This window comes from Dreissena polymorpha, chromosome 1 (genome assembly GCF_020536995.1).
Source record: "Dreissena polymorpha isolate Duluth1 chromosome 1, UMN_Dpol_1.0, whole genome shotgun sequence".
NCBI lineage: Eukaryota > Metazoa > Mollusca > Bivalvia > Myida > Dreissenidae > Dreissena > Dreissena polymorpha.
Window position 1 is genome coordinate 19,279,723 of NC_068355.1, and position 22,277 is coordinate 19,301,999.

General features: G+C 34.5%; 1 protein-coding gene across 3 annotated transcripts in view; it reads left to right on the top strand.

Moving 5' to 3' along the window:
• LOC127873172 (nicastrin-like) overlaps positions 1–22,277 on the top strand; it is a 39,391-nt gene that overhangs the window by 6,656 nt on the left and 10,458 nt on the right. For all 3 annotated transcript variants that reach the window (XR_008046021.1, XM_052416841.1, XM_052416858.1), the window contains exons 3-14: positions 32–155; positions 2,044–2,165; positions 3,469–3,611; positions 4,438–4,692; positions 5,366–5,527; positions 6,157–6,369; positions 7,946–8,124; positions 11,754–11,949; positions 13,833–13,920; positions 14,249–14,391; positions 17,490–17,610; positions 20,731–20,834. Coding sequence is in view for 2 of the 3 variants with exons in the window: in XM_052416841.1 (XP_052272801.1) it covers positions 32–155; positions 2,044–2,165; positions 3,469–3,611; positions 4,438–4,692; positions 5,366–5,527; positions 6,157–6,369; positions 7,946–8,124; positions 11,754–11,949; positions 13,833–13,920; positions 14,249–14,391; positions 17,490–17,610; positions 20,731–20,834 (1,850 nt within the window). In the remaining variant the exon portion in view is untranslated. The remainder of the gene's footprint in view (positions 1–31; positions 156–2,043; positions 2,166–3,468; positions 3,612–4,437; positions 4,693–5,365; positions 5,528–6,156; positions 6,370–7,945; positions 8,125–11,753; positions 11,950–13,832; positions 13,921–14,248; positions 14,392–17,489; positions 17,611–20,730; positions 20,835–22,277) is intronic.

Sequence of the window (22,277 nt, forward strand, 5' to 3'; positions counted from 1 at the left end):
TACGTTAGGCTTATACATGTATGTATTGCAGCTGCTCCTAAAGGCAATGTGGGTATAGTGCACTTCATCAGGAATGAGACAGACATGAACTGGCTCCTTAACTCTGGTCCCCATGCCCCGTATGCTGCACTTCTCAATAAGTCTGATTTTAACAGGTATTGCATCTATGTGAGAAAATGGTACTTACATGTTACACATTTGCTTAAAGTGTCATCCCAGATAAGCCTGTGCAGTCCACACTGGCTATTCAGGGATGACACTTTCCATCTAAACAGGATTGTTGCTAAGAAGAGACTTCATTGAAAAAAAAACATATACATGGAAAGATTTGTCCCTGATACGGACTGCACAGGCTAATCTGGGATGACACTTTATGCACATGCTTTAAGCCCCGTTTTCCTAGAGCATGACTCATTTTGCAATCTTTGTCATTCTTTGTTTGAAATGATTTTTCCAATATTGAGGATTAATTTTATTTTGTTGTCATGATTTGTTTGTGTTCATTATATCAGGCATATTCTTCAGATCTTATATTCATAAACTTTGTTGATTTTTATGCCTCCGGTAGGGTGGCATATAGCAGTTGAACTGTCCGTCAGTCTATGCGTCTGTCTGAAAACTCTGCCCATAACTTTTGCAATATTGAAGATAGAAACTTGATATTTGCCATGCATGTGTATCTCATGAAGCTGCACATTTTTAGTGGTGATAGGTCAAGGTCATCCTTCAAGGTCAAAGGTCAAATATATGGCTTCAAAACGGCGCAATAGGGGGCATTGTGTCTCTGACAAGCACATCCCTTGTTAATCATGTAATATATTAAGACTTCGTTTGTAAATGTTTTTTTATTTTGTGGTTTAACAAACCAATAAAATTCCATGAAAATTAGTATCCGAAAAATAATATTTGTTTCACACATTGAATCCCTCAGCCTGTAAACATTTAATAATCCCTATAGGTATTAAATAATTCTTATGAATTGTTCATGTTGTAAGGTCTATTGAATACAACCCATAATTTATTCTGTATGTAAATATATCAGACAGCTTTAAATGCTGTTGTATGAACACAAACCATAATAATGTCTGTATGTTTATATGTTGGACAAATGTAAATGTTTTATTATTAACACAAACCATGATTATGTCTATATCTAAGTATCTCAGACAAAGTTAAATGTATTTGTATTTAGATTAAACATAATAATGTCTGTATGTTTATATGTTGGACAAATGTAAATGTTTTATTATTAACACAAACCATGATTATGTCTATATCTAAATATCTCAGACAAAGTTAAATGTATTTGTATTTAGATTAAACATAATAATGTCTGTATGTTTATATGTTGGACAAATGTAAATGTTTTATTATTAACACAAACCATGATTATGTCTATATATAAATATCTCAGACAAAGTTAAATGTATTTGTATTTAGATTAAACATAATAATGTCTGTATGTTTATATGTTGGACAAATGTAAATGTTTTATTATTAACACAAACCATGATTATGTCTGTATGTAAATATCTCAGACAAAGTTAAATGTTTTAGTATTTACATTAAACACAATTATGTCTGTATGTTACACAATCTGGATATGAAAGGTTGTTACTTGAAACTTAAAATACTATATTCATTATCAACTTAACCCTTTACCACTTAGATACGTATCTTGATGCATTTGTAGTACCATAGAAAGTTTACAAAGACATTTTTAAAAGTTGCAAATACTATCTGAGCATTTTGGGTCACATATCAACTTATTTTTTACCCTTTCCCAATCAGAAGCAAAATGAAAATTACTGTGTGCAAACAGCATAAAACCAGAACAGCCTGCCAGTAACTTGAAGTCTGTTCAGGTTTTATGCTGTTTGCTGCTCATCAGTATCTAATTGTTGGAAATGAAGCCTTTAAAATTTGAATTAAGTAAGAAAGTTCTTAAATTAAATTTAACTTACGAAGGGACTACAAACGCATCATAAAACGTATCTAAGTGGGAAAGGGTTAAGCACTTGCTTATGCCTGACTTATTTGCAGGGCCACTGTACAGAAACTGTTGGATTCGGGTAAAGTCAATGGTATTATGGTATTGAATAATACAGACCAAATATTGCCCGATTCCTTCTCTCCAGATGATTCCTGTCCAAATCAAGGCCATGGTAAGCTTAATAAAATACCAGTATCCGGTATGTGGAATATAAATCTGCATCTGTCTAAAGTATATGGATAGCAGTTTAGTTTTAACTTAGAATATTTTTCAGACATTGGTTTGTTGTTCGCGATTCAATTAAATATTGGAGACCATTTCTCCTGTTATAAAACTACTTTTATACACTGTATTATTAAATATTAAAAAATGAAAACAGAGTTTAAATTGAGCTTCACTGCCTTTTGAATGGTACATGTAGATGTAATTATCTCAACCAAACTTGATGTTTTTATTATTAAACAACTTGTTCAAAACATCTGATCATTTGTTAAGAAAATATTAATTGGTTTAACAATTTAAAGCGAGATTATATGATTCTTTGAAGGATAATAATTATTAGTGTTAAATTGTAATATATTGATCAAAATATTTTACAATAACACAAAATAGGCAAGAAAAATTATACATTGAAGACGAATTTCATAAAATACAGCAAAGACAAATAAGCGGCCCGAGCCGATTGTGACGAAGATCTTTCGTTCATATTTTCTTACAATAACCGAAGCATTCGTCTTTTTTTTAATGATCGGAGTTAGTGTTCATGTGTCGTATGAATAGATATCGTTGCAGGAAAATTAAATGTTCCCTAAAACAAAATTTTGTCTTTGTGTCGTATGAATGAATCTGCACTAAAACTAAATTTAGATTCTCATCGTACATGCATGATATACATACTGGCAAATTCGACTGTACAGACATTTTCAATTTCAGAATTAAATATCTGGCTTATTTCGCATTTTTGGACACATGTTCTTCTTAACTTTTATTTAAATTTATATTGAAATATGTGTATAACAAGACTATTGTAAAGCAATATAAGTCCCCTACCGGCTCCACCATTGTCAGAAATTAACCATTTTCAGATTTTTTTATATATTTGTTGCCATAGCAACCAGAATTTTTGATGTAGGAACAAAATGAAATGACGTGCATAATGCCCATATTGACATCTATCCATGTTCCAAGTTTCATGAAAAAATATTAAGAACTTTTGAAGTTATCGCAGGATCCAGAAAAGTGTGACGGACTTACTGACTGACAGACTGACAGACGGAGTGCAAACCATAAGTGCCCTCCGGTGAAACCGGTAGGGGACTAATAAGTTTTTTACACATTTTATATAAATTCATGAATATTTGACAAAATCGCATAATCTCCCTTTAAAGGTACACACATATTAATTGTTTCTGTTTAATAATGTATCACTTTATTCCATGTGCATGTTTTCACTGACCACACCTGTGTGATTGCAGGTCTCTATGCCAAGGACCCTGCTTACCAGTCGTGTTCAAAGGTTCAGTGGAACCAGAATGCAGATGGACTCATGATGATGGATCTCAGTATTCCTATATTCATCATTAATGATGCAAGTGACACAAAAATGCTAATTGAAACTGTAAGTGGAAAAAACATGCGGGAGCGATATGTTAGATGTTTCTTATATATGATAATCAATGTGGAAAAAAAATGAAAAGTCAGTTTTCACCATATCAGCACGAAGCTTGCTTAGAACCACCTGCTAATAGCATTCTTTCTTATGATTGCCGAAAATGGCTCTGCTTATAATTTCCTTCCTCGTTTACAAAACACATGTACTCTGGTGTGAGATCCCGATTAGTATGAGCAGATTTTATCATATGACACATGCAAACAATTTTTGTTATGCAACTAATACAAGGAAATTAGTCAGTTTCAGCTGTTACTTGTTTGTTATAAATTTCACTGAAGTAAATTATATTTGATGTAAGGTGCCATATCAAGATTTCAAATTTACTTTATTTAACCTTTCTTGGTCAGGTTCATATGTTTCTTTAAGATTGCAAGTGTAAAATGTTGACCTTGAAATGTGGAAAGGCCTCATTGAACCATATGCTGATGTACAATGTATACCCACTTTTCATTAAACTTGTACAGAACATTTATTTCAGTTATATTTTTTATATTTTGAATCATGATCATATAGGGGCCAACAATGTATTGATACATAGGCACACTTAAAAGCTTCCACACTATCCAGTCTTGTTTGACTGTGGGTAAAACGTGTAGTGCTTGCTTGTTCTGATATGTCACACGCGCCAAAAATAAGCTTTAAACAGTAAGGTTTATGCAACTAAACTTATAAAGTCTTATTATCTAAATATTAGGATTAGGGAAATCATTTCCTCTTGTAGTATTATAAATCCTCTGTATACATCTTTAAAGAGCTACTGATGTTATTTCAGTGCTATGAAGGGCACAATCAGCCCCATGCTGATGGTTCAGCCAGAGATTATCCATTGTGTGCTGTGGAGCTAAAGGACAGAATGGATGGCGCGAAGGACTCCGAGACGTGTATACGACGTACGCGACACCAGCTTAACCTTGAACCTCAAGGATACTGTGACCCTCTTGGGGACTACAATGTCTATGGAACGGTCAAGGCTTTAAATAATACAGAATCAAGACCAGACAAGTCTGTCATCATAGCTGCAGCACGGGTAATTGGCTTTAAAAAAAAATTACAATCATGTGGATCACAATTCATGCATATTGGACATCTTGGTTGAATGGTGGTTCACAATTTCTAAATTCAATGCAGTTTATTAAACTGTCCAGACAAGATACTAAAAATTGAAAATTGGCGTTCATTCTTTAATTTAATAATAACTATAATTTTTTTAATTCCCACATTATTTAAAGTTCATGCATTTTTATTAGAAAGCTGAAGAAACAAAACTTCTATAAAATATAGATTTTGTATTTACTTGTTTTACACTCAATGGTCATGCCTGATTTAACATAATTATCTACAGACAACAACAAATATCTAAGATATTTAAGAATCATACCACCCTATTGAATTTCACTTGATTGCTTTTTTGTCTGTAGAAGTACTAAAGCGTGGTGAATCAGCTGACCCAGAATGTTAGTGGGTAAAATGGAAGCAAATATATGAAAGCTTAAGATTATAAAAAAAGGAAAACTTTACAAAAACAAACAAAACTTTACCTGTACACACTCTTAACAAGTTTATTTAATTATAAATTAATTAATTAATGTAAAAAGACCTCGTGATCCAGCCAGATTCTTATGGAGTGTTTTGATTTGAAGAAATTTCTGTAGATTTTCCCAAGGGAGTATTTTGATTACCAGTCTTGTTGTTCATTTCAGCTGGATTCATTCTCGCTGTTTGATGGTCTCTCCCCTGGAGCAGACAGTGCCATCGCTGGTATCATCACTCTCTTAGCAGCTGCTGAGGCTATAGGGAAAGTGAAAGAGACAATTCAGGCTGCACAACTTTCACACGACATCATGTTCACATTCTTTAATGGGGTAAGGGATGTAAAAAGGTGTTAAGTGGGTTATTTCTGTTCTGAAGTTTTTGTACTTTGCAACTTGTGTTATTATAAATAAATTTTGGGGCAACATCATGCAAGCTTGCATGGCGACCTAGATTCGAATTAGGATTGTATATAAGGCATTTTAATGGAAAGTATTGTTCTAAACTTGTATGTGTTGGAAGCTTACTTACAGACCAAGCTTTGAATTGCATGTTTTACGTATAATTAAAATAATAAGTAAAACATTTTAAATCTGGTGTTGTGGTGTTGTCTTGTTTTCTTGTTTTATCATATGTTTGAATTCATACTTGTTAGAATGGCTTATGCTATTTTTTGTTCTAAAATTATATTATCAGTGTTTTCCGGAAGCACCGGCAGCTGGCCATTTCACCGGTTACATACTATTCAGATGCCTGCTACTTCCCCCAAAATATCAATTGATATGGTGCAAATACACCAGTTTTATTCCTTAGTTGCTGGCTGACTGGCTTCTGACATTTTTTCTGGAGAACACTGATATTATATATATAGTAGTAAATGTATATTATATATTATAAATGTGTAATTTATTTTCTGTCCACAGTGTTCTTTTTAAGTCTGATATTAAATACCAAACTTCAGGAGGCGTTTGACTATATCGGGTCGGACAGGTTGGTGTACGACATGACAAATATGGATTTTCCAAAACCCTCCACAAAGCCATACTTGTCTCAGATACACCTAAACCATATCTCCCACTTTGTGGAGGTGAGCCAGGTAGCTCACAGGGACGCAGGCAAACTGTGGCTTCATACAGACCCCCTCACCAAGGACAAACCAGAAGTAAAAGCGCAGGTGGGTCTTTTAGCTCACCTGATCACAATGTGCTCATGGTGAGGTTTTGTGATCTCCTTTTGTCAGTTGTCTGTCGTGCATTGTCATTGGTGCGAGGTCATTATTTTACTTGTTAACACTCTTAGAGGCCATATTTATTGTCCGATCTTTATGGAACTTGGTGAAAAGATTTTTCCAAATGATATCTACAAATAGTTTTAAAATGGTTTTTAATGGTTAAAAAACATAGCCGCCAGCGGACGGGGAATTTTTAACCAGGTTTTCCGAAGGAAAAAACTGGTTATTAGATTGGCGAATGCGGGTGGGCTGGCTGGCTGTCTGGTGGGCTGGCTGGCTGGCTGGCTGGCGGGCTGGCGGAACAAGCTTGTCCGGGCCATAATTATGTCGTTCATTGTCAGATTTTAAAATCATTTGGCACATTTGTTCACCATCATTGGACGGTGTGTCGCGCGAAATAATTACGTCGATATCTCCAAGGTCAAGGTCACACTTTGAGTTCAAAGGTCAAAAATGGCCATAAATGAGCTTGTCCTGGCCATAACTATGTCATTCATTGTGAGCTTTTAAAATCATTTGGCACATTTGTTCACCATCATGGGACGGTGTGTGGCACGAAAGAATCACGTCAACATCTCCAATGTCAAGGTCGCCACGACTGAAAATAGATTTTTTTTAAAAACAAACTTACAAAAGGGGTTAATTTTGTTTGTTCATTTCAAAAGTTCAGTTTGAGTTTTCTCCCTTAATCAGATTTTTTTTTCACAATGAAAACCTGGTTTTGTGACAATTTTGTCCCTTGTTCTTATATGGCTTTAGTAAAACCTTGTTAATACACTAGAGGCCACATTTATTGTCCAATCTTCATGAAACTTGGTCACGAAGATTTTGCCCAGTGATATCTTGTACATGTTTGAAAATGGTTTCTTTTGGTTGAATAACGTGGCTTCTCAGGGGCATGGCATTTTCCCTTCTATAGCTATTTAAAAACCTTGTTAACACTCTAGAGGCCACATCTATTGTTATATCTTTATGAAACTTGGTCAGAAGATTTTGGCCTAATGAAGTCTCAGGTGAGTGACCGTGGACCTTAATCCCTCTAACTTCGTGCTTGCCTTTAAAATTGAGGTCCTATAATATGAAAATATCATTTCAAACTTACAGTGAAAGGTAAGCAAGTTAAGCCATAGATGGACTTACTATTGCTCCTTCACCTCCATTGAAGATGAAAATATTTATAGGTTTGCTTATTTTGTTTGGTTCCTTGGTAGACCCCTCAATGTTAAGAGTCTTTTTATTAAAGACCAATGTGTACATCACTCTGCTATTTTTACCAAAAAATAAATAAATCAGATAACTGTTAGAAGAAATAGCAAAATTAAATCGAAATTCCCATTCAATGTTTAAAAATCACCGATCAAGTTATAAAGATAATGAAATCCTTGACTCTAATACATATGTTCTATATATTTTATTAAAAAAACATTTACCTTGCAATTAATTGTTATGTTTAAAAATTAAAAATTAGAATTATTGCATGGGACTTTTTAAAATAAAAATTAAATTTTGTAAATTTCAGCTGGAGCATCTTGTCTCTTTATTCCTGGAAGCGAACTCCTCATTGGTTGCCAGGGTGAACAACTCCAATCCCCTGCCCCCAGCCTCAGTACAGTCCTTCCTTAAGGCGATCCTGAATCAAACCAATCTAATCTTTCCTGCAGTTGTACTGGCAGACCATGAGACTGTCTACACAAACAAGTACTTGCAGCTGTTTACATTGACTTTACTTCTTTTTAATTATTATTATTTTGTTGCTATTTTCAACAATATTTCAGTCATTTCTCACAGATCAGTAAACCTTTTCTAGCTGTTCCTGGGTAAGAATGTTAACCCTTTCACACTCAGAAGCAAAGTGAAAATGGCTATGTGCAAACAGCATAAAACCAGAACAGGTTCAGGATTTATGCTGTTTGCTGATAATCAATATCTAAGGGATGGAAATGAAGCCTTTTAAACTTCAATCTAGTATGAAAGGTCTTAAATTAAAGTTAACTTTCTAATGGACTTCAAATGAAGCAAAATATGTATCTTAGTGGGAAAGGGTTAAAGCAATACTAAGTGCACATATGTATGCCAACAGCCCTACTTGAATCAGAGGTTGGATGAGAATGGCTGTAGAAATACTTTCATAAATAAAGCCCTCACAAGTTATGAGGCCAGGCAGGGAATGGAATCTGTGATACTAGTGTTTGGAGTCAAGCACTTTCCTGAAGGCATCCAGACCAAGCTAGCTCAGTTGGTAAAATACCTGGTTTGTAATTCAGAGTTTGGGAGATCAAATCCCAGCCTGTCTAATTAACTGGCATAGCTATTGTCCATGAAATGATAACTGTGGCAATTCCCCCCTTACATTTGATTCAAGAAGAATGACAAATACTGGCTTAAGAAATTTAACTTTGAAATTGGTAAACTGCGTAGGTTGCCTAAGCTGGCCCTTGTGTGAGGTCACTGAAAAAGTTCCAATTTAAATTGCTAAATCTGACCTGCAATTATACCCCCTTTTGTACTTAAAAATTTAGCTTAATGTGTGTGTGCAATAACGCCATATCTTTATATCTACCACAGAAATAATTCATTTATGTTCAGGGTCTTTGAACCTTGAATTATTGTCACCTTTTTAGCAGAATTATAATCACTTTTATACTTATCATGGAGAGGTTAAGGTTTAAATGCAAGATAAAATAAAAGTTAAAGTTTGCATGCAAATAGTACATTTCTACAGATAAGCAGTTCCAAAGTATCACATGTCTCTCAATCATCAAGGTTCATCACTCTGACCTGCAATTTAGCAGAATTATGCCACTTTGGAGCTTATTTTTTAAAGAAAAGACAAGCTCATAAAATGCTCTTCTACTGTGTTGGCGTCTTCAGGATCTGTGCTTCATTTAAGTTTTTTCATAGGCAATATTCACAGGAATAACTGGTGTTCAATCTTCAAAACACTTTTTCCGTATATTAAGGTATACATTTTTCGGTAAGCTAGTTGCTCCTAAATTACTTGAGGGAAATTATTCAAACTAAAACAATTAGTGGCCATTTGACACTTAGAAGTTTACAGATGCACTCTGTGGGCAGGTTCAAGTTTTTCTGTAAGATGTTTCCCATGGATGGCTTGTGGGATTTTTTTTCAAACTTAAAACATATAAAAACAACCTATAACTTACAACAGTCTTTTAGAAAAAAGTATTATAAGAGAAGTAATATAATGTTTTTTGTGCAAGTTGAAACTCAGGTAAACGTTTGGACACAACAAGTACATATCACTTTTATAGATGTATTAATTTGGAACTTCACACGTGTCTTTTGGTACACCAGGAAAGGCTACTGACCAGGGAAGCGGACAACGACAACAAGCAAGGCCTGGTATAGGGGAGATAACCCTTGGTTAGGGTTTAGGCTAACCCTAACCTGACCCCTAACCATAACTCTACCCCCCCCCCCCCCCCCCCCCCCTATGCGCATTACAATACCAGGCCTCGCTAGTTGTCGTTGTCCGCTTCCCTACTGACCAAGGTCCATAACTCTGACCTGCAATTTAGTAGAATTATGCGAAGTATTGTCGTTATATTCAGGTAAATGTTTGCATCTCTAGCTTGCAAGGCAAGTTTATTCAAGGTCTTTGATGCTAATGCATATCTTAAAAAAGTCTACTTAAAGAAAGCGTGATGTCAGTTTATTTTTTGTTAACTTGAACAAACAATTACTAGTACTTGAAATCTGCGGAAGAAAAAACATAATAAGGTAGTCCGTACTTGTACAATAGATACACAAATTTTTTAATGCAAATAGCATTATAAACTTATGTTCTGTCCATTATAGTTATGTATTGATGTATGATTGCAGATCAGAGGAATACTGTGAAATCATTTATTTTTGCCAGCACGAAATTTCGTCGTTTTTATAAAAATGATGTTTTTGTCAGAACTTAAATCGCCAATTCCTGACTTTGAAAAAAAATGCTTCAGTCAATATTCAATTTGTTTGTCCGAAATATATTGCGGTTGCGAAAAATTATAGTGGGGAAAGAGGGAGGACACTTGAGATTCGCTTGCAGGAGGTGGGGCCTGTTTGTCACATGTCAATATACTAGTCTTTTGTTATCAGGTGACCAGTAATTTGCCCCCATTAGTGTATAATTATTTTATGATTAGCGGATTAGTGGGACCGAATAACCGTTAACGAGTGTTTGAAACCCGGGTTTGAAATAGTGAAGCCAGTTGCCAATTGTTCCTATTCATTTATTATCATGGCCAAACTAATAACAATCTTACCTTTATTGGCGCAAATTAGAGAAGGTGTGAAGATTATTGGTTAAAATTAGTGTAAGCAAACTGTTTGGTCAGTTTTCAATTAAGTTTCAAGAGTTTTGCATCGTAAATATTTGATCACTTTAAGTACAATAATTTTCGGAAGTGTAAAATTAACAGTGCATTATGGACAGCGGTTTCATAGGGCAAAGTTCAGATTTAATTGCAGCAACCAATGGATGAGTGAGTTTAAATTAGATTGAATGCAATAGGATACAAAGCAATGTTTTATTGCGTCATATTGATCTAATTCGGTGCGTGGAGGCTGTATAATCTTTTGCAACAACACTGAAAAACACTATACACACAATGGGTAATAAACACTATACACACAATGGGTAATAAAGTTGTTAACAATTAGCGCTTATCATTACAATTCTACCTAAACGAAGCCAACGCAGTGGATACAGCTGTACTGCTTTTGTGTTTTAGAGCAAGGTCACGTGTCAGTTAAGTACACTGTGTAATCTACACCCTTTTGTGTCAAAACCGGATTTATCTTGATTACGTAACAGACGGAGTATGTATGCGTGGATTACGTCTGATTTTACTTTTAGTGCCTCATGCCTTTGGTAATTCAGTCTTAATTTGTTCAAATATGGGACATTATTGTTCGTCAGGATCTTAAATTCGTCAATCGGTCGACTGACGAAATATACGAAAATTAATGCCTGACGATATATAATGGTTTCACAGTAGTCATTTGGAGTTGAATAAGTTTACCAGCAAAATGTTGAGCAAATTAATCTAAACTCCAATCTATTAACTTTGGTAAATAGTCTGCCAAAAGTCTGCCTCCACTATTGTAAATGTCAATTTAAGGTTTAGCAGTATAAGTCTTTCTACCTTGAGTCCATTTAGTTCTTGTCAATGCCAAGTTGCTTAACTTCTGAAGGTCGATGTTATAAGCTCTAATAGATGCTGGGGGTGTATATGTGTGTGTGTGTGTGTGTGTGTGTGACATATCCATCCCTTAAGTGTTTCTAACATCACACTCCCACAATTTCTGCTCTCGATCAGGTACTACAACAGTTGGTTGGACCTGCGTTCTGGTATCAACCTTAATTACACAGGAGACAGCACCACCTGGTACGATGAGGATACTCAAGTGGCTACAGATCTCACTGAAGCTGCCGACATGGTGGCCAAGGTTCTCTTTAAGTTAGCGATGAACGGAACACTGAATGAAACAACTGTCTCTGCAAACAAGACTACAGTAAGTGTTTGTGTAACCCGGCCACATGATATAGAAGAGGTAGCTTGTATTCTTCTTCCATACCGTAGCTATTAAAAGGTATTATTAGATACGCTGTTAGTAACTGATGATGTATGGGATATATACCATCATTAATTTCATACCATACGAGAGCGAAGCTCGAGTATGGTATTAAACTACTGACGGTGTATATCCCATACACCATCAGGTACTAACTGTGTAACAATTACATCTCAATTGACTACTCGATTTCTCATGTGTATGGAAATTTCTCGGGGGTCAATGGGAAATACACCATGGGTACGTTACCGCTCTTAGCCAATCGGATTAGGTCATTTTTGTAAGAGGTGAGATATCAAATGATGTCCCAAACCAGTCTTAATTGGGTTGACCGAATGATTTATGGTAAGTTCAACAACCCGAAACTACAAAGTTGACGAAAACTATCAATCTGTTTTAATTCTTTTTTTTAATTATAACATATTTAAATAATAAACCCCTAGATTCAACTTTCACTTAATCTATCCATAATATCATGGTATTCTTATAAAAATTTTGCTATGTAATTAACTTTATATTGGCTAATATGCATGTACAAATAATAGTGAATTTTAAGGAAACACAAGTGCTCATTTAAATGGAATTTTGCATGTACTGCGTGTTAATTGTTTGCTTTTTTAAGCAAGAAATGAGCGGGACTGATATGCAGATCAATTCAACATTATGTCATCCACCTGGTTGATACAGCACATTTGATTTTATTTAAATTTAAAGAAAATGTCAAATCTAAATCATTTGCAATAAAATTTTGTAAAAATGCTCTACAAAACTTTAACCAACAGTAAAAGATTGTAATGTTCTCTGAACTACAAAGTTTCAATTTTTGAATCAATACACACATGCTTTCCATGCAGTTGACATGACATTGTACATGTGTTAAATAAAATGCGTGCTTTTTATTTGAACAATAAATGAGCACTGAAACAGATCTCGAGTTAATCATGCTCATTTTTAAGAGTACAACTAAATAGTATAATAATAATAACAATACATGTATAACTTTCGTGAAATTTTAGAAGAATGATTGTTATAAAAAGAAACATAAGAAACATTTGAAATTATCTTAAACTACTGTTGTGTGTATTGTATGCAATTATAATTTGATAAAACACGTAAAGTATCCAAAAAGATGTTTTGACAAAGTGTGGAAACGAACTTGGAGAGCATTCAAAGTACAGCCAATCTTTTGCAATTCTGATTTTTATGCCCCCGGATCAAATGATCAGGGGTTATTGTTTTTGGCCTGTCTGTCTGTCTGTCATTCTGTCCCAAAACTTTTACCTTGGTTAAACTTTTGCAATTACTTTTGAAATATTTAACATAGCAACTTGATGTTTCGCATGCACGTGTATCTCATGGAGCTGCACATTTTGAGTGGTGAAAGGTCAAGGTCATCCTTCAAGGTCAAAGGTAAAAAAAAGTTCAAAGCAGCCCATAAGGAGGCATTGTGTTTCTGACAAACACATCTCTTGTTTATTATAGTCATACAATGTCATACAATTTCAGTTTTCAAAACAATCACCTTGTTAATTTGTAAAATCTTTTATCAAGACATTGACTTATACTTGATAGTAATCTTAAAAAAACTAGCATGTAATTGTGTCGTTGTATTACAATCTGTTTTTGTGCAGGCTATACATATTTTCTATGAAAATATAATATTCTTATTAGAATTTTATATTCAAATATTGGACCGGTTTTCAAACATTTGAATATTTGATAGAAAAAATTTCCATCCCAAACGATATATTGGCCAAAATATGCTGTTTGAATGACTCTGTGAGCTGCTGAATGTGTTTCTTATTTTTACAATTTTCTTGTAGGTGAAGCATCTCCTCTACTGTTTTCTGGTGCAGGCAAACTGTACCATTTTGAAAGACATTTTCGATGAAGATTTTGCTAAAAATCTACGTAAGTAAATATTTAAGACTGATTCAATGGTCTTAATTTTCCAGAACATCAGAGTAATCACCCTTTCTTATGAGAAAATACTTCCCTAGGGCTTTGTGCAACACTCTAAGTAAATAAATCTGCACTACTCTTGATACACATCAGATTTCAAAATTCGAAAATGGTCAGGATTGAAGTTCAAACAAGAAAAACAGTTAAGATTATTGCTTTTGTTCTTTGGATTATGGGCCAAATCATAGCAGGTTAACATGAGTTATAACCCCCATTTTCATAACAATAAATTTTGCGCTGAATTTTGTTATGCATAATATATTTATATATATTTCAGCTTATTCAACTTACCCAACCTATGTCAGTGTTGCCACCAGTTTCAATGACTTTACCAATGTTGTTCAGCAGCTTCTGATATCCTTCCTTGGAGAAGTAAGATATAACGCCACCAAGGAGACTTGCAGAGATAATGATCAAACGGTAGGCTTTATTATATTCATAATCATGGTTCATGGTTTGTAATAGTCCTTCCTTGCTTACGTCTTAAAGTTTGAAATGGTCTGTAAGAACAGTGACTCCATTTGATTCATACGTAATGTATCTTCTTTGACACAATGTGTACATACTGCATACAATAATGAACCACAAACAAAGATACAAGTGGATTGTGACCAAACCATATTTTCATTTGAAGAGGTAACCAAATCATTTTATTTTTTGTATTTTAATGTTCATAATACCTTAGGTTTCCACGTATAGCGCGCTCCCGTGTATAGCGCGCAGGCTGTTTTTTAAATGCAAAAATGGAGACAAAAATATTTAAAGACAATAAATCCACCAAATCGGACCGAAAATGGCCTCCATTTTACTATTGCACAATCCAATAATCCGGGGCATTGGAAAGCTTAATTAAGCATGTAAAATAGGAAGCATCATTATGATTAGGAGCATGGGTTGCATAGCACTATACTTTTCTGACAATTTTGTAATTTTCTAGCAAAAGATTAACAGTCCACGTGCATTTCGTGAAAAACGTGAGAAAATAAGAGTTAGTGTACATCGTGTGATTTTTCATCGGGGAAAGCATGGGCATTACCGGTAAATTTGAATGTCGCATGGGAGACAGGTATACAGTTGTTGAGGTACACCACTGTTGAACGTTCAATATTTATACATACACAATGCAATTGCATATCTTCACGTTTTCAAGTGTCAATAAGTGTCTAAAATGTCAATTAGCATCTTAACATGTCGTGGCACATATTAATCAATAACATCTGCCAATTACGAAGTGCAAAATGACCCCCTTTCACACCTACCGTTACCCGCAAAAAAGATCTCGTTCGCACCTACTCTTGCCTGCTCTCCGGAATGTTGACAACAATCCCCATCGGAATTCATCAATAAAGAAGTGTAAAAACACAAACAAAGAAATGTCTGCAAGTTTATTCAAACAAATTTATTTTTGACCAAAACTTCTTCTACCGCATTTATATCTTACCAGTAGGGACTTCTTGTTGTTTCAACAATGGCCCCTCAGTCTGTACAATTATAGGGTGGTAGTTTGCTGGAAAAAAACATGGCAGCCATTTTGATTATTTACAATTACACAACATATTTTTTACCAATTTAGCAGCCAGGTTAGCGTTGTATCAATGTATAGCGCGCACCATCTTTTTAATTTTAATTTTGGAGGTAAAACACTGTGCGCTATATGTGGAAACCTACGGTATTCATGGAATGGCTTATAAATCTCTTTAAAAAAAACAGCATTGAAATTAATATTGATGTCAATTTTGTCTTTAATATACAACAGGTGATTAAAGATGAAAACATCTACATTTAAATTGGTCAGGCTTATTTAAATAATTGGAAGATTTGGAAGCCACATTTATCTTCATGAAATTTGGTTAAAACTTTTGTCCCTTTAGTGTCTAGCCTTAGTTCGTCTGCGTCATGTGGGGTCCAAAAGTTACAATGTCCAATTTATGAAAAAGCTTTTTAGCATATTTATTATTAAATCTTTATGAAACTTGGCCTGAACGTTTTCTTATATTTATATCGGTAGGTTTGAAAAACTGTTACCCCAATGAGGGATAAAATAACGAGACAAGTATGCCAAATTTAAGGAAAAGGATGTGCACTCTTTTGATGACGGATTAATTTGCCAATCTTCATGAAACTTGTTGAAAACATTTGTAAAAATTATATGTCAGCTTAGTTTGAAACTGGATTAAATGGGGTTAACAATAAGATTTTGCCAAATGAAATAAAAAAGCTTGTGAACACTTTGGAGGCAAAATTTATTTCCCAGTCTTCATGAAATTTGTAGGGGAACATTTTGTTCAATGAGTTCTTTGCCAAGTTCAAATCTGGGTCATGTTGAATACAAATGAAAGAAAAAGCTTGTGAATACTCCAAAGGCTCATTTTTGGCTCAAACTTTATTAAACTTGCTTTATAAGACATTTGTCCTGATGATATCTGGGCTAAGTTTGGAACTTGGTTTTATGGTATACAAAATAAGGTCACTTGTTCAAAATTACTCAAAAACTAAGGAAACCTTTAGAGACCGCATTTTTTTACCAATCATCATGAAACTTTTCAATGATATTGTCTGCATTCTAAAATGGTTATCGAAACATTACAAATGCTGATAAAAAAGTTCAGTTTCATCAGGTCGCAGGTTAGCAACCCAGGACCTTTGGTCGTGTTGTTAATTGCATATAAGCAGACTTTATCAAAAAAAAGGGTTAACAATAAATGGAAACGTTCTAAGTAAGATAAACTTGTCAAATTGTTACACGTTTCAACATTTATAAGATAGATAGCACATAAAACACTTTTGTTTAAATTAATTATTTAGATTAATATATATTTATGTAGTTTATTCATGACTTGTTTTCTTTTCCATGGTATCATTCAGATGTCTTGATTTTTTAGACACATAAATGTCCATGATTGTGAATTGAAGAATCTAGTTGTGTAAATAAAATAGTGATAAAAGATCTTTGATAAGAGGCCACATAATCATGCTTGAGAAAGCACCTGTAGTATCAATACATTAACCCATTTATGCCTAGCGTCCTGAAAAAAGGACTTTGCAAACAGCGTAGACCCAGATGAGACGCGGAATGATGCGGCGTCTCATCAGGGTCTACGCTGTTTGCTTAAAAGAATTTCTGTCAGAAATTTTCTAAATAAAGAAAAAATATACTAGACATCCCTAATTTTGAAATTAGATGGATCCAATTTAGAAGGATGGGAGAGTCCACTTGGCATAAATGGGTTAATATGGGCCTTGCTCTGAGAAAAGTAGGTTAAATGCATGCACCTAAAGTAGCCTACCAGATACGCCTGTGCAGTCCACACAGGCTTATCAGGGACAACACTTTCCACCTAAACTTGTTTTTCTTTAAGAAGAAACTTTTTTAAAATGAAAAACACTATAAAAGCAAAAAGTGTTGTCCCTGATTAGCCTGTGCAGACCGCACAGTCTAATCTGGGATGACATTTTACCCACATGCATTTAGCCCCATTTTCCCAGAATAATGTTCATATGGTAGTCTCTGTTCCCAGGTGTACAAGTATGTGTGGATGCAGGGTCATGAAGATCACAATGGAACAAGAAATGAGAGTTTCTGTATGCGAGCTGCAGTAAATGTTTCTGATGCTGCCTCTAAAGCTTTTGATATCCATGGTAAGATTTGTAACACATTGCGCGAGAATATATCTTAATTGTGCTTTAGTGTGTTTTCTATTAAATTATGTATATGTTTTATCTTTGAATAACTTTAAATCGCCCCCAAGTAATAGAAAACTAGTATGTAAATGTACATGTCATTACTTAAATTATTTCCATTTGATGTTAAGGAGATTATAAGCCCTTACTATTAGATACAAAGTTTAAATTAAGAGGTGCTGTATAGAGCTGTTATAATTCACCCATCATTCGATTTGATTCGATTTGGATACCAAATGGTCCGAATTGATTATTTTAATTCGATTCAACAATTTTATGTTTGGTTTGTCCAGGGCATGAATTACCGTAATATGTTCAGTTTGGTATTTGTTATTAACTTATTATTTTGTACATTTAAAGTGTTTAATTTTTTAAATAGAATTAAAAAAACACAACATTGTATTATAAGTAACAAATTTATTGAACAAAACTTCCTGTTGAGTTATTCTTAAAAAACATCAAATGCACAATGTATCACATGTGTTTAACAGAAAAAATAACAAAAAAACAACAACATGTAAGTATATAAACAACTTCCAGTTGAGTTCTTCACAGAATGCACACAGTTTAGTAAACAAACCATATGTATTGAGGAAAAAAATGAGATCTAAACATCACATGGGTATAATTTAGTAACAGTAACTTTCTGTTATCAAAATGTATGTGATACAAATCACATCATTGTTTACTTGGCGAAATGTTCCCATTCTTTTAATTTTAATTTTGACGGTGCTTCTTTCAGCGTGGTTGAAGAAGCCATTTTACCTGCTGATGTAATGCTAAGCATGTTATTCATTCATTCATTTGATGCCATATTGGCTATTACCAATCACAAGACCTATTACAAATGACAAGATGGATTTGGAAAGTAAGGTTTAAGATGCAGATCAATCGGGATTGCAGTGAATCGAATTGAAATTGGCCGTATTGGTATCAAAATTGAACCGCCGGCGTTGATCCGGTTTTTCGATGCATTGAACTGAATTGTTACAGCTCTACTGCTGTATCATAATAAGCTAAAATACTCAGTCCTAGTATAGAGGATAAAGACTCTTATAAATCAGCAGATTCTTATAAGAAGCTACAAAATCCTAACATTTTCTTAACTTTTTATGCTCTTGGAAAAGGATGGTGGGTATAGTAGAAGTTTTGTATAAACTTCACAATTCTGATTTAAATGGAATGTAGTTTTTGGGCTTCTGAAAAAAATTTTGCTGTTAATCATTTCTGTTGCTATATTCCATCCTTCTGTAGGTCTGTTTATTGGGCATAATCTCAGACAATAATGATCATTATGTTACAAAACATTTTCTATTCATTGTTTGTGTCTGGGCAAGATCTCAATGACTACTCAGCTTGAGAAGACATACACATATTGAGAGGTCATTCTCCTCAAATTATTTATGTTAAGGCAGTCTGCAGAAGGCTTGATATACCACGAATAAGCTTGTTCATATAGTTACTTTTTAGCGTTTTGTCTGTCGTGTGTCGTCCATCATGCGTCGCCGGTCGTCAACATTTGCCCTTGTTATCCCCGCCATCGGCGGAGGGATATTATTTTTGCGTTGTCTGTCCGTCCGTTGAATTTGCTTGTTAACAATCTAGTTCATTCATCTTGCAATTTTAAAATAGTCTACCACATATTACCGCTATGCGTATATGGGCTTATGGCAGTATGTTTAACACCTGTCACCCTTTCTCAAAGGTAAAGGTCACACTCAGAGGTAAATGATAAAAATTAGCCATAAACAGCTTGGGCTGTAACTTTCTCCTTTATAGTGCAATCTCAAAATAACTTATGGTACCACAAATGAACACCATCAGGTTTCATGTGTAACACTGGCCTCCCTTTCTCAAAGATTGCGGTTACACTTGGAGGTGGAAGGTCAGCGTTTTCCTTGAAACAGCATGTTCGAACCACCAGCATGCACTTTTAGACTTGTCACAAATGTTAAGATGACTCGTGGCTTGTTTATCCTGTCTCTCTACCTCAAAGGTCAAGGTCACACTTTAAGGTGAAGGGCTAAATTTTGCCATAAAACATCTTGTCCAGAATGTTACTGCATCATTTATTGATTCTTCCTCACATTTACAGCAATATTTATGCCCTTGCACCTAGGATTATGAAACTTCATAGGAACATTGATCATGACTGGAAGATGACCCCTATTGATTTTCCGGTCACTAGGTCAAGGTCACAGTGACTGGAAACAGTGAAATGGTTTCCTGATGATAACTCAAGAATAATTAGGCCTTGGATCATGAAACTTCATAGGTACATTGATTATAACTGGCAGATGACCCTATTGATTTTCAGGTCACTAAGTCAAAGGTCAAGGTCACAGTGACAAAAGACGTATTCACACAATGGCTGCCACTACAACTGACAGCCCATATGGGGGGCATGCATGTTTTATAAACAGCCCTTGTTATTATTTTGAGATGTCATTTCACATCTAATTCATAACTCATGGAACATTCAGTGGACATCTTTTATAGCAGTCCCAAGACCTGATCCCTGAAATTAAAAGAAATTTACCCCATTTGTTTACCATGTTATTAATGTCCATAGCATCAAGGTCAAGGTCACTATCAGAAGTCAGATATAAAATTTGAGCATTATAAAGCCAGAACAGAGTTCTAATTAATCATTCATGATAGAGTATTTAAATGTCTTACTACAAATGTTTACCATGTTCAGATGGTTTGTCACGTGTGATAACTGTCTCCCAAGCTTAAAGGTCAATGTCACTCTGTTAAGCATAACACAGTTTTCTGGACTATTACTTTATTATACCTCATAAATTTTAAATCTAATATAACACACATATTCACCAAGTGGAGATGGCAAGCAATATGCTAGTGCTGTGCTCCTTGGGAAAAGGTCGATATCACAATGTAGGTCAAAGCTCAAACATATGCATGCTTTAGCTTGTTAAATAATTATAAGTTTTACTGACAATAAGCATTACATATTTCCGACAGGCATCTGGATAGTATTCAATAAATCCCTTTAACAGAAGCTGTATTGCTGCTGAGTCTGTGTATAGATTTAATTGTATTTTTCTCCTGCTTCAGACTACGATTACAAATCGGGCCAATACAGTACCTGGACCGAGAGCCGGTGGGCAGGAAATGCCATGAGTATACGACTGTTCCTGAAACCCAGCAAGGCATTTGAGGTCAGTCTCAACAAGTCTGTTATAAGCACTACTCTTATAGGTCAATATCAATACTCCAGTTATCTGAATTTAGTCTTGCGAAAATTCATGTAAAGGTGTTTACTGTCCCACCTACTGTTAGTGATTTTATGTGTCCAAAACGTTCATAATTATGTTTTTTGACTGCCATATAGTTATTATCTACATGAGATAATGTAGAACTAACCAAAAAAATAAAAAAAAAATATATTTTTATTTTCAAAAACTTGATAAAATAAAAAAAATAACATGTGATCATATAAAAAGTATATAATCTTAAGGCAAAAAAATTCACTTGCTTTGGAATTCATAATAGATTGGAGTGTTGATATCCAGTTTCAGACCTAATATAAAAACAATCTAGAAAGGAGTATTTAACCATCAAAGTGTAATAGTCAAAGGTAAGAAGTTATACTAATTAATATTTAAGTGAAATTTCTGTTGACATCTTACCAGTATCCTACCAGTATTCGTCATCATTCACATACAGTGCATGAATAATGCTACCAATATGCTACATGTCATTTGTCATACAGTGAAATCCATCTATACTGAACACAACATACTGACCAAGTCAGTGTTTTATAGAGATGTTCGGTTTACTGAAGATTTTGGTGAAAAATACAAACTTGTTTTGTCATGGGTTTTTTATGGCAGTACTGAAAAAAAAACATACTAGTAATTTATCGTAAATGTATGGGAGTCATAACTTTCCACTACAAATGATGTAATTTACTTGAAAACAACAAATGACTTGCTTATTGCATCTTGAAGATGTGTGATTATTTTGAGCCTGCACATATGTGTCTTGTTCTGTGAAAGCTGGTCATAATGCATGTGCATAAAGTGTCGTCCCTGATTAGCCTGTGCAGTCTGCACAGGCTAATCAGGGACGACACTTTCTGCCTAAACTTGATTTTCGGTAAGGAGGGACTTCCTTAAAACTAAAAATACCATTAAAGCGGAAAGTGTCGTCCCTGATTAGCCGGTGCGGACTACACAGGCTAATCTAAAACGACACTTTATGCACATGAATTAAACCCAGTTTTCTCAGAACAAGACACATATTATTGCAGTTCCAATGTTGTTATGATATTATGTCTCATGTTATTAGTAACTGTGTGTTCAAGAAAACAAGGCATAACTGAGAAAGTAATTATTAGCACTTATCTAATGATACATGATTGTATGCCAATTTGAAAAATTGTCTGTATTATGAAATGCCTGGTGGTGGAAAATATGTGTTGGGATCATAAAATAACATTGTCCAGCATAGGTGATTTTCAAATAACTTGACAGAAGTGATCAGCAAAATGAGTGCTCTGCGCAAGAAAAATGTCAAAGGTCAAGGTGGGAAAATATCAAATTCAGGACAATATGTCCAGAGCATAGCTTTCATCAGTACTGGTGAATTTTCAATAACTT